General features: G+C 34.9%; 1 protein-coding gene across 2 annotated transcripts in view; it reads left to right on the top strand.

Annotated features, from left to right (window-relative positions):
* Positions 1 to 14,138, top strand: part of LOC136025303 (calcitonin gene-related peptide type 1 receptor-like) — a 264,444-nt gene that overhangs the window by 33,981 nt on the left and 216,325 nt on the right. For both annotated transcript variants that reach the window (XM_065701203.1, XM_065701204.1), the window contains exon 2: positions 13,937 to 14,041. In XM_065701203.1, the coding sequence (XP_065557275.1) occupies positions 13,942 to 14,041 (100 nt within the window). In that variant the 5' untranslated portion in view covers positions 13,937 to 13,941. The remainder of the gene's footprint in view (positions 1 to 13,936; positions 14,042 to 14,138) is intronic.

The following is a 14,138-nucleotide window of genomic DNA, read 5'->3' as shown; positions in this document are numbered from 1 at the left end:
TAATTCTGTTTTTTTCTGTATTCTATCCAGCTATTATCGATAGAATTTCTCTGAAGCCTAGTGGCTTTTTCGATACTGAGGATTTCTGTTGCAGGACATTGGAGACGAGTCAAAAAATCTGTTTTTGCAATTTCGAGCGCACTGCAATCAAGATCCGGAGCAGTTGCGTTCGAGCCGTAGTTTTTGTCTGCTCCGGTTGGCTCCCTGATTTCTTTTGAAGGGAGTTTTGTGGAAGCATTAGTGAAAAGGCGCTTTCTAGCAGACAGTTTTTTACGTTGAGCAGTAGTCATGGCCCGCTGTTGTGCAAGTTTTTTCAACTGCCTACTTGGTGTAGATCCTACAGTTCTTCGAAATATTTCAAGGCGAGCTGAGTGACCTTTCGTAAATCGGATTCCTGCTGCTTTAACACGGGTGGTATATCGCGCACTTTGGCTAACCATGATGTTTTTGCCACCTATAAGTCTCGCAACTATGCTCATAAAATATTTTGCCAGGTTGCTCTTGTGGTTTCCAATCAGTAGACGAGTCCTTCTGGTCAGCGTAACAAAGGCTGAATACACATGGCTGAGAAAGATGTTGCTAGGGGTGTCTTCAGGATTGACCTGTAGAACTTTCCCGGAGAACGAGCAGCGTGTAGGACAAAACTTATGGTCGCCACGGAAAAAATGTAGAGGAATTGCCTTCAGCGCACAGAATGAGATCCTTCACGCTTTTCTTCTCTGTGGTGGCACATACAATTGCATTTCTGGCAAAATCACACATTTTCTTTATTATTGTGGCACTAAGAAATCTTCTGCATTCGGCATTTTCATGCTGCTTCTTATATAGTCTGTTTTTCAAGCATTTGCACGCATGATTAGCACACCCAATTTTTTCTACATTTCTGCCATATGGTACCCTTGCTATAATTTCAGAATGGGTACTCGAATCGCCGTCGGCAACAAATCGAGTATATCTTAGATGGTGCATTGATGTTGCTATTCGGAATGCGTCAACTAATATATCTGACTCCATACCTGTACTGGGCCCCTGCCTGTTCATAAAACATGTATGTTCAGGAACAGATCTATTTACTCGATGCCTGTATTTCACGCAAGTACAGCAATATTTGTTCCTAATTCCTAGATTTAAGAGTTTCTTTGAATAGAAACCTATCACAACTCCACAGCCTGAGAGTGCACGATACCTATTCCCATAACTTCGTGTACACCAGCTTCCAGCAACTATAACACATGTCTCTACAGCTCCATTTAGGTGAATTTTCTCACCTGCTTCCAGTGCCATCCTTCGCTCGGTTTTCCCATTTTCGATAAGATAGTCATAGAGAACTTTTTCCAATTCTACGCAAATTTCTTTCTTAAATTTCGTAAAGACTTTTTGAGACGGGGTATTTATTCCAATGGTAGAGAAGAGTTCTTGAACCTGGGCGTGAGTCATTCCACCATTTATTGCACCAACCACTACCTCTTTGTTGACACTTACTGTTCCTGTTTCTGTTTTGTGTTTCTTTCTGATAGTATTCATACCATCAAAATCAGTCCTTTTCCGTTTTTTGACTACGGTTTTCGTTGAGTCTTTTTTTTTAAGCCTTCTAGGAGCAAGGGGTTTTTCTGTGTGAATTGTGGCTTCCTCATGACATGATTCGCATTTGAAGATGAGTCTTGAGCGCAATCCAGCTCTATGTTCTTTAGAAAACATCATATTTGAAACCAAGTTGATGTCTTGGCACCTGTAAATAAAATGCTAATTGGTTGTGAGGAAGTAAAATAGTAAAGTAGCGATTTTATTGTTTTGGTAGAAAGGAAAGTGCTATAGCTTCAAAAAGGAGAGGTAGTATGTAGAGTAGTGAGCGATGTAGGGTAATTAAAATATGAAATAAAATATAAAATATAGCTAGAAGTGGGTGAGAAGTGGAAACTATACGATCTAACCGAAAGTTTGTTGTATTTCATTGTCAGATTAAACCACCCAATTTTATTTGTGTATGTAACCAAGCCAAAAACTGTCCTGGAACTACCAATCAGGAAAGCCAAGTATTTCAAAACTTCACAAAATCCTTTGGGGCATGACAGGAAATGCCCTCTAAACAGACCCGTGTCGATTTAACAAATTCCAACGGAAATTACTAACCAAATTCCAAGAAAAATTAAGTCTCACTTGACTCCCTAAAATCAAATCCAAAGTAAAAATCCGTGCCCCAAATTCAGTTGCATCTCAACTATCATTTAAATTCTTATTCGAGCAATTCACAAAGTTCTTATTAGTACGATTAAAAATACCAATATGCTTTTATGAGTTAGGAGGATCAAATTAGCTAGTTTATTTCTCAAATCCTTTAAAGCCTTTGCAGACATTCTTTCAGAACCTTTATCTGAACTTTTTAATGATTAGAAAAAAAAAGGATTTTAAATGAAAGTAAGGAGCAACATTAAAACTTAGAACGAACAGAAATTATCCCTTATATGAAAGAGGCTTTTTCCTCCTCAACGCCCCACTCTTTACCCTAAAGTTTGACTTTTTCTCTCAACTCTACTGTTTAATACTGTAAAAACTTTAGCGTAAAGAGCGGGGCGTTGAGGAGGGAACAGCCCCTTTCATATACTGGGTAATTTCTGTTCGTTTTAAGTTTTAATGTTACTCCTTCCTTTCATTCTAAGAAATTCGTTTTTTATTTAATTTCTGAACGTTTTTTAGTTAATCCATGTTTTGATTTCGGCTCTGCGCAGATGAATAAATAAAACGAAATTTGAATTTTTATTTTTTTGGCTAAACGGCTTTCTCATAATTTTGATCGAACGATTTTGAGAAAAATGAGCGGGGAAGGAGGCCCACCTGCTCTCCAATTTTTTGCTACTTAAAAAGGCAACTAGAGCTTTTAGTTTTTTACGATGGTTTTCATTAGTAAAAATATACGTAACTTACGAATTAGCTTACCTAACGAACTTCTATATTCGCAGGTACGTATATAAGGGGGGCTCGCCCACTTGTCAATACCTCACTCATTACACTAAAGCTTAAATTTTGTCTTAAATCCTTAAGAATGACCCCTGAATCACAAAGGCCGTAGAATAAATAATTGAAATTACTAAAAAATACTTTAGCGTAAAGAGTGAGAGATTAGGAGGAAATGAACCCCTTATATGTGTAATATTTTTTGTTCGTTTTAAGTTTTACCGCTGGTCCTTACTTTCAGTTGAAAACACTTTTTCATATTTATTTTTTCTTTGTTTTTTTAAATCATGCTAGAAAATCCTGCCCCCTCCCATTCATGGAAAATTTTCCTCCCCATGACAAATTCCTCCATGGAAAGTGTCCCCAACATAACCTCCTCTTCTCAACCCCTCCTTCCAACCAAAAAATCCCACTGAAAACGTATGTACACTTCCCAATAATCATTACTATGTGCAAACACTGGTCAAAGTTTTTAACTTGCAGCTTCTCCCTTGGGGACTTTGGGGGAGTAAGTCGTCCTGAAAGACATAGCTATAAGGTTTTTCAACTATGCTGAATAAAATGGCTATATCAGGATTTTGATCGGACGACGTTTGGAAAAAATGAGCGTGGGAGGGGGCCTAGGTGCCCTCCAATTTGTTTGGTCACTTAGAAAGGGCGCTAGAACTTTTCGTTTCCATTTGAATGAGCCCTCTCGCAAAATTTTAAGACGACTGGGTCGGTACAATCACCCTTGGAAAAAAGAATTAAATAAATAAACACACATCTGGGATTTGTGTTTTGGCAAAATATACAAAATTCTACATTCTTGTAGATAGGAGCTTGAAACTTGTACAATAAGGTTCTGTGATACGCTGAATCTGAAGGTGTTACTTTCTTTAAGATTAAATGACTTTTAGGGGGGTTCCCCCATTTTCGAAAATAAGGTAAATTTTCTCAGGCTCGTAACTTTTGATGGGTAAGACTAAACTTGATGATGAAACTCACATATTTAAAATCGGCATAAAAGTGCGATTCTTGAGATGTAACTCTTGATATCAAAATTCTGTTTTTAGAGCTTTGGTTACTATTGAGCCGGGTCGCTCCTTACTACAGTTCGTTACCACGAACTGTTCGAAATTACCTCTACTGGTAAGTTCGCTTTATGTTGGAAATAAAATGATAAAAAGAAGTTTTTTAACTGAAAGTAAGGAGCAAAATTAACGAACAGTAATTACTCCGTATATCAAAGGGGCTTTTCCTCCCTCAACACCTTGCTCTTTACGTTAAAGTTTGACTCTTTTTCTCAAGTTTACTTTTTAAAACAGTAAAAAACTTTAGCGTAAGGAGCAGAGCGTTGAGAAGGGAGAAAACCTTTTAATATACAGAGTAATTTCTGCTTGTTTTAAGTTTTAATGTCGCTCCTTACTTTCAGTTAAAAAACTTGTTTTTTTTTCATTTTATTTCTGAACGTTTTTGGATTAATACATTTTTTTGTGTTTTTTTTCTGTTTCTCTGTTTGCCATTCTGGCATGTCCAATGAATTGTGGGACAGAATAGAGGCAGTTCAAAAAACGTGTCTAAGAATTATTTTCAAACAGGGTAAAGGGCCTTACATTTCCCTTCTTCGGAGAGCAAATCTAGTCACCCTTAAGGAAATGAGAGTACAAATTTCCTTATTATTTTGCCAACAATATCGTGCATAACAATTGTACTACTTCTCTTTTCCCTAGTAAATATTTACCCACCCGCCACGTCAGGGGCGGATCTAGTATTTTTTGTTGGGGGGGGGGTGTACATGAAAGGTTACTCCGATAAACTTGTGGACAAAGAAATACCAGCAATTTAAAGGGAACTGCAACAATTTCTAAGTTGTGGGTAGGTAGTGGACATGGACTTTAATTTAATATAAAATCTGATGAGTTCTATTGAAATTAAAGTCAATTAGAAATATTGATACAAAAAAAGCAAGTTTATAAGAACCACCTCGCCATAAAACACAATTAAAAGGTTGTTCACCCTCTACAAAAAAAATAATATATTTAATCTTTTCTGCATAATTTTTAGCATTTGCACTTCTGGCGACTATAGCGAGTTACTTAAACTTTGTATTGTCAAAAAAAAAAAAAATTAGTACCATATTTTGGTATCATACATTCTTTGGAACTAATTGTTGATTAAACATTAAGTAATAGTTCGTTTGATGGTGTAGCAGGAAAAATAGAACAAAGAAATAGAAATATAATGCTTTCTTATTGTTGCTATTAGCAGCGGATTAAGTCAGAATTTTAAATCTCCCTTTCTTACGAATGAAGATTTTCGGCTCCCAGTTGGCAGTTGTGGTAATATGGACAGATCCCCTTGATAAACTTAAATTTAATTAAATACTTTTTGGGGACATGTGTCATTAATAAAAATCTAATAGAGACTGCAAAAAGTAACTGAAACCTTGTTTCAAACTTGTTTGCAAAAAGAAACAGCCTTAATAACTAAAAACTTACTAAAAACTCGACTATTAAAAAAAAAAAAAAAAATCGTCCCTAAAAGAACCACAGCAAGCGGTCCCAACCACAAATCTACTACTATGTCAGGGGGAGGGTGCCCCCTGCATTCGCCACTGCACCACGTTCTAATTCAACAAAAATCCCCCTTCTTGCCCAAATAAGAGTTTCCACTGAAAGATATAGAAGAACGTTCATCCTTCACATATTTGAAATTTTAAATTACTAACCCTTCGCTCTTATCGCTCTACTTTTAACTTGTAGTTTTAATGCTTATTTTGAAACTGCAAACTTTACAATTCTTGCAAGGTAAACTAAATTGTCATTTTGTTTAAATTTGTTTTCCCGGTTTTAATTTACGACTTTTTATGGTTTGACTTTTTTACTGATTGCAATTTTATGAATTTAAACTGGTTTGATATTTATTACTGATTGGCATTCACCATTTTTTAAATTTTTTTTATTGACACTAAAGTGTGAATTTGGCCCTTTTGGGCTTGTGATAGCCGTTTTGTAGAAATAAATCTTGTCTTGTCTAAACCGTAATTTGAAAATAATGTGATAGATAACCCGTGAAATATGACAAGAGAAGAACCAGAACTTGAGTACGAAGATGAGATTGCTAAAGAAATAGCGAAACAACTGCCGATTATTCTATATAAACTTTAAATCGTTGGTAAAACCAACAATAGTGAAATTAAACCAACCTAAGCAGATACCGTTGGAGCGTTCTGTTGTTTTGGGATGAAAATATCCTTAAAAGTTATCGAACATTCTTTCTCTATAGGAGAAAAGACAATTATCAAGAATTAATAAGGTACAAGTTGTATTAATTGCAACCCAGAATAATTACCCATCCTAATAATTTTGATAGCAGTAAATCAATGACGTAAAATGAAAGACAAACAAAAAACTTACATGTCGCGAATCACGAGCTTTTCATAATTCTCAAAAAGGTAAGGCAGATCCACAATCCAGCGTGAGCCCTTTAGAAGGTCTGACCCCAAATTTCTTCCAGAAGTGATAACTTTCAACACAAAAGGGGAATTTGTTCCAACTCCTTCGGAACTTGATTCGTCGTGAACCGAAGTATCCGTTAAGTCTTCTAACATATATTTTGGTAAACGCGGTCTGCCTCTAGCCCGATAATTTAATTTCAACTTTTCACGATGGGCCTGCACATTTGGCAAATGGAGCCCTCGCATATTTCTTTTTTCCCATGCTACTGTGGTCAATAACAAGAACTATATAAGAACTTTATTAGGGTTTTGACCATTTTTATCGGGGTTCACTTACTAAGGGGTTGAATTGTTTCTTGGAAAGGCCTTGGACTTGAGACTGGTCATTTGACTGCTTTAGTACGGGTAATTTTTATTGGGGTTTATTTACCAAGGGGTTGGATTGTTTCTCGGAAAGGCCTTGGACTTGAGACTGGTCATTGACTGCTTTTGTAGTTTGCTTTGGTAGTTCTACAGCAAGACTGGGGTCTTGCTATAACAAATTTAAATATTCTGGGGACATTTTTTTTCGTTCATTAGTTATTTTGTTTCATTCATTAGTTATTAATTAGCTTGTTTTATATATTTTTAATTCTTATTTCAGTACGAAGATTATGCAAAATTGTACTTATACTACAATACATAAATTTGTCCTGAATTTTTTTTAATTAAACCAAAACGGTAGATCAATCTTTTTAAAATAAAACCATTGCTTCTTATTCAGCCCTTGTGCTGTGTTCAATTTATCTCTAGGATTAGACGCAGCTTATCCTTAATTATTTATACAATACAATTTTCTTATATATTCATTAACCGGCAGTTTGGTGTCTGCACCTTACTTCTTCTCTAGACTCTGTTTAAACAAGTTAGAACTAAATAATGCTTGACTGAATCGCTCCTGAACAATCCGAGTGGTTAGCCCCTTGGTGTAATTTTTGCATTCTTAGATGCTCCGATTACAGCTCAATCTAACCTTTTGAGGCGAAATTTTGATTTCGGAACACAAATATGTAAAGTATTTGAAGGGACTGCAGCCAGGAGGTATATATTATAGAAAAAGTTTCTTATTGATGAATAGAAAAATTTTTGCTCTATTTTTTGATACCCCGCAACAACAATGTCAAGCATAGCAATCTAGAATGCAAACCCGAAACAGGTTTTATAATTATTCTGGAATTATAAAAAAAATAATTGTCGGCTTTAAGATTTGATTATGCCAAAATATTCACCAGATTTTTTTACTTCTATTGACATAAAAAACGCCAAAATCACTAATTCAGGAACGTCAGGCAAACTCCAAATGTTTAACATGGGAGGTATAGGAATATTCTTTGCGAGTCCGTCCTGCTTTATCGAGCGTTACTTTGATGCGAAGCCTTGGTGGGAACAGATTCATCCAAAGAGGAAAATCCTTGAATAACGGGTTAATTATTTGAAAATTTAAAAATTTCGCATGAATTTTTATTAGGTATAGATTTCACTGAGCAGTTGTATATTCGTCAAGCAGTGAAAGTATATATGATATATATATATATATATATATATATATATATATATATATATATATATATATATATATATATATATATATATATATATATATATATATATATATATATATATATATACGTAATAAAGTAGACGTAATAAAAGTCTACCCATATACGTAATAAAAATATACAAATATAGAAGTTCGTTACGTAAGTTAATTCGTAAGTTACTTATATTTATTACTAATAAAAACGTTCGCAAGAAAATAAAAAGCTTTAGTAGCCTTTTTAAGTAACTAAACATTGCGGGGCAACTAGGCCTCCTCCCCAACCACTTTTTAATCAAAATCATCCGGTCAAAAATATAAAAAAGCCATTAAGCAAAAAAATAAAAAATAATTATTATACCAATTTCGTTTAATTATTCATGTGCGGTGAGCCAAAATCAAAACATGCATTTATTCAAAAACGTTCAGAAATTAAATAAAAAAGGGTTTGTAGGTTTCTATTTCTTCTGATCCTAAGTTTTATTAAATGAAAAAACAAAATTTTTTAACTGCAAGTGAGGAGCGACATTGAAATTTAAAACGGACAGAAATTATTCCGTATACGAATGGGTTTTTCCCTTCTTCAACCCCTCGCTCTTTACGCTAAAGCATTTTATTGTTTAAAAAGTAGAGTTATGTGAAAGAGAAAAACTGTAGCGCAAAGAGCGAAGGGCTGAAGAGGGAAAAACCCTTTTCATAAACGGAACAATTTCTGTTCGTTTTAAGTTTTAATGTCGCTCCTTACTTGCAGTTAAAAAAAATTGTTTTTTTTTATAATAATACTTATGATCAGAAGAAATAGAAACCTACACTAACTCAAACTTAAAACAACCAGAAATTACTATTAAAGAATAAATGAAACCCAAAACGAACAGAAATTAAATAACAGACAATAAACAGACAATAATTACTAATATAAATAAGTAAATGAATCTGAAAACGAGTGAGACTTAAATTTAATATGCAAATCCAGCTTGAAACGAACAACAATCTCTACAAAGAAGAGTTTGTGTGTCACCTCCTTCTTTCAATGTAAAAGTCTAAAACCTGAAAACTGTATGTGTCTTGAATAGTCTCGAAAAGTACATATAAAATCAAACTGAATGTCTAATATATAATGCTATTAATTGTTAAAAGATCACCAGTAAAAGATTTTATTTCACTGTAACTTTATTTTCCTTTTCAATGCTGCAATAACTGAAAAGAAAATATTTGTAATATAATTCGTTTTCATTGAAGCACCAATGAAATAGTAGGCTTTAGACTTTTACTGTTAGGAAAGGGGACAGTTTCCAAACTCTTGTTTGTAGTAAAGCTATATTTGCCTTGAACAGTCTTGGAAAGAACTAATAAAATTAAACTAAATATTTGGTATTATGACATTAATTGCTGAAAGCTCATCAGTACAAAGCTTGATTTTACTTTAATTTTTATGCTTATTTTCACTGTTGTAATAAGTATAAAGACAATATTTGTAATATAATTTGTTTTCAGTAAAGCACCAATGACGCAGTAGGTTTTAGTCTTTTACAGTGAAAGAAGGAGGCATAACCCAAACTCTTCTTTGTAGAGTTTTTTTTTTTCGTTTTAAGCTTGATTTGCATATTCATCTTGAGCTTTACTCGTTTTGGGGTCTATTTATTCGTTTATATTAGTACATTTTGTATGTTTTTTTGCTATGATTATTTGTTTAATTTCCGTTCGTTTTGGGTTTCATTTATTCTTAATAGTAATTTTTTTTTGTTTTAAGTTTGAGTTATTTTAGGTTTCTATTTCTTCTGATCTTAATTTTAATATTGCCTTTACTTTTTTCTAGAATTTTTTTTGGAAAGGTTTTTTTTTAATTAGTTTCTGTTCGTGTTTGATTGCCAAAGTTTCATGTTTTTCAAAATTCCTTATTTCAAATTTTTTTATTCCAAAATAAATTAACAGTTTTGTAAGAACTAATAAATTAGATTGGATATTGGATACGTAATGATATTAATTGCCGAAAGCTCAACAGATCAAGATTTTTTCACCCACGCCAGATTTAAAGCTTTGGTCTGAGCCTTTTTGCTTGCCCATTTTTGCAAGATTTTTAGGGATATCCCCGAAGCTTGGGGAATGGTGAAAGCCACAGAGCATAGTGGGCCTACTGGTAAATCCTGGTCTGGTTTAATTGCAATTTTCGTTTTATTTTCGACGTTGTAATAATAAAGAAAATTAAATTGTAACATAATTGCTTTTAGTAGAGCGCCAAATACGCAGAACGTATACTTTTACCCTTAGAGAAACGGGCAGTGAGCATACTCTTGTTTGTAGTCGTAGAAGTACGTAACCCCTACACTCTGAAAATGACCGCGGTCTAACAACCAATCTTTAATCCAATTCTCACTTGTGTTTGAATTCTGTTCTCCCAATTACTATAATAAAAAGAGGCAAACTAATTTTGCAAAACTTTGTAGCAACGTAGTAAGAGAATGATAATCTAAGTAAGAGACTTGGTTATTTAAGTACGAGAATGATATTTTTACTTACCGTTTAGACAACGGGCAGTAGTCCTTCTCTTGTTTATAGTGAATAAACCATTCATTAAAAGCACATAAACCCCAATGCTTTTGGAAAGAATTGGCGAAAAAAGTTTCGGAAAGTTTTTTAATTAATTTTTGTTCGTTTTCTTATCGTAAAAAGTTTCAAGTTTTTAAAAACTCCCAATTAAAAAAAAATGATGTTTTTTTCTACATCGAACTTTCGTCAAAGTATCAAAACTGATATCAAACAATAAATATCAAAGTAACGAAAGTACAAAAGTAAAGAAAGGATCAAAGTTAACAAGGTTTCAAAGTAAACAAAGTTTCAATGTAACAATAAGCCACTTGCAAAACGTACAGCCCGTGCACCGTAAATCGAAGTTACCACATAAATCACTAAACACAAGTATCAAAGTAAACGAAGTGACAATAATTAAGTTCCGTAACCTGGAGCCATTTCCCCAGGGCTGGAGGGGAAGGGTCAACAACAGAAGCATAATTGTTTGGACTTCGAACTATTTTGAACAAAATGAGTATTTCCAAGTTTTGACCGGGAGCCCTTTAGGAATATGGGGCGTGGGCTTGGTGGCCAGTTATCACTTTTTTATCTTCAAAAAAGAGCTAGAAGTTTCAATTTCAGATCGAATCAGCCCCTTCTAAAGTTAACATGACCATCCCTTCCACAGAGCCTGATGTTGTAATAATAGGCAACTTATATAAGTTGCAATCCTTGCCCCATGGGCTAGGGAATATTTTTCCACCCCAAAGTTACAGTAATTTTAATGTTGAACTATTTTGAACAAAATAGCTATTTCAAAATTTTATTAAAATACATTTTGAGAAAAAAGGCACAATGGAGGGGAGGGGGTATTTTTTGATTACTTTTAATTCTTAAGAAAGTAAAACTTACCTAAGTTACAATTCCTGTCCCTAGTGCAATGGGGGATTTCTTAACCCCTAATTTAAAGTAATTTGAATTTTGGACTCTATTGAATAGAATCGCTATCTCAAAATTTTTATCGGATGTATTTGAGGAAATGCCTTCGAAGGGGAGGGGGTAGATACCTTCTGATCATTTTTGATGACTATTAAAAATGTAACTAGAACTTTAGATTTCGAATCAAACAAGCCATCCCTGAAGTCTATACGACCATCCCTTACATAAAACCTTATATGTCCTCGGGGCATAGCTCACAACACTTGGGCGTTTTACACACTACAACCCGGGCGTTTTAGTTATTTGATCTTTAAACTATTTTGAACAATAAAGGGATCTCCAAGTTTTGGTTGGACTCATTTGGGGAACATCCTTGGGGGCGGGGGGGGGCAAATTCTGATTTACAATCGAATAAACCCCCTCCAAAGTTTTTACGCCCATATTTTCCATAAGAAATTATATGCACCCCGGGGGTATATTTTACAACACTTGCCCCACGATTCGGGGAGGGGGGTTGTTTTATCCATGGAGTTTTGGTATATTATCATTGGTCTATTTTGAACAAAATGGCTATATAAAAAAATTTAGTTGGACGCATTTGGAGGAAAAAAGTTTGTGGGGAAAGGGAAAGGTTATACAACCATCTCCTTCAAAAAACCCTTATATACCCCGGCGGCATAAGTTACAAACTTTCCCGTAGCTCTGGGGGGGGGTTGTTGACAACGAAGGTTTTATTATCTTATCATTAGACTATTTCAAACAAACTGGCTATATTAAAATTTTCTTTTGATGCATTTGGGGAAAAGAAAGTGTTTGTGTAAATGGGGGTAGATGCACTCCTTTAACTTTTGACTCACAAAAAAGTAACTAGAACTTCCAATTTCCAACCAAATTATTCACCTCCGAAGTCTATACGACCACCCATTGATAAAAACCTAATACCCCTCCGGGGATAACTTAAAAAACTTGCCCCGGGCTCTGGAGGGTTGTTTTGACCCCAGATTTTTTGTTATCTGATGCTCGAACTATTTTCAAAAAATGGCTATCTCAGAATTTACTCGGACGGATTTAGGGATTGAAAGGCTAAAAGGGAGGAGGAGCTACTTGCGCTCGGAACCCATTTGACTCTTAAAAAATGAACTTTGACTTTCAATTTCTAATCAAATGATCCACCTTCGAAATTTGTTCGACCAACCCTAACCTATAAATCTCATACGCCTCCGGGGCATAGCTTAAAGCACTTGTCCCCAGGTTCTGGGCGGGGGTTGTCGATCCTGGAATTTTTTTTATCTGTTGCTTCAACTATTTTTAAAAAAATGGCTTTCTCAAAATTTGGCTCTGACTCTCAGAAAATGAACTAGAACTTTGAATTTTTGATTAAATGAGCCCTCTCCGAAGTTTATACGAGCATCCCTTCCATAAAAACCATACATGCCCCCAGAGTATAACTTAAAATGTCTGCCCCAGGGCTTGGGTGGTTGTGCCAACATTAAAGTTTTTGTAATCTGACCTTTGAACTATTAGTAACAAAATGGATATCTGAAAATTTTTATCGGATGGGATTGAAGAAAAAAAGGCACGGAGAGGCTAGTTGCCCTCGGATCTCTTTTGACTTTTAAAAAGTGAACTAGAACTTTCAGTTTCTAATCAAATGAGCCCTCTCTGAATTTATACAAAAACACCTTTCATAAAAATCATATATACCTCATGGACATAACTTACAACACCTACCCCCGGGCCCTAGGGGTTTGTGTCGACACCGGAGTTTTTGTAATCTGACCTTTGAACTATTTTATCAAAATGGCTATCTCGAAGTTTGTATCAAATGGGTTTGAGGAAAAAAGCGCGTGGTGTGGGGGGGAACTAGTTGCCCTTTGACCTCTTTTGACTCTTAAGAAGTGAACTTGAACTTTCAATTTCCACTTAAATGAGCCCTCTCTGAAGTTTATGCGAAAATTCCTTCCATAAGAACCATATATATCCCAAGGCATAACTTAGAACGCCTGCCCCCAGGCCTGGAGGGGGGGGGTTGAATCGACGCCGGAGTTTATCTTATCTGACCTTTGAACTATTTTAAACATAATAGCTGTTTCAAAATTTTATCGGATGGGTTTGGGGGAAAAGAGCGTGGTGGTGCTGGTTGCCATCAGATCTCTTTTGAATTTTAAAAAGTGAACTAGAGCTTACAATTTTCAACACCTGCCCGCGGTCCCTGAGGGGTTGCGTTGGCACAGAAGTTCTTCTTATCTGGCCTTTGAACTATTTTCAACGAAATGGCTCATTATGATCTCAAAAATTTTCTCAGATGGGTTTGGGGCAAAAAGGTCAACACCTTTTTTAACAGCAGGCAAATTCTTTTGTAAAAAAAAATGAAACTAGTATTGACAATTTCCTTTTATATTTGGAAAACAAGACAGAAATAAATTTTAATAATTCGAAATGTAACTTTTTTTCACTGTGAATCGAGAAAGATGAATATTTATACAAGTTTTGTTATGATTTATTTTATTTTTCTTCTCCAGGCAAAATGTCTGCAACCAGCTTCGTAATAGACGTAGACCCTTTTATCATTGAAGAAATTCGACAGAACTGCCAAGCAACGCTCGACACGGAGGAAAGACTTGATGGTAAGTTAATTCTTTCGATTGCGGAATACTTATCATACTAGGTAATGCCAAAAACGAAAGTATACATAATACGTTGAATTACAGAAATACATTGAAT

This window comes from Artemia franciscana, chromosome 3 (assembly GCF_032884065.1).
Source record: "Artemia franciscana chromosome 3, ASM3288406v1, whole genome shotgun sequence".
Taxonomy (NCBI): Eukaryota; Metazoa; Arthropoda; class Branchiopoda; order Anostraca; family Artemiidae; genus Artemia; species Artemia franciscana.
Note: the sequence above shows the minus strand (reverse complement) of the source record. Positions and strands in the feature narration are given on the sequence as shown.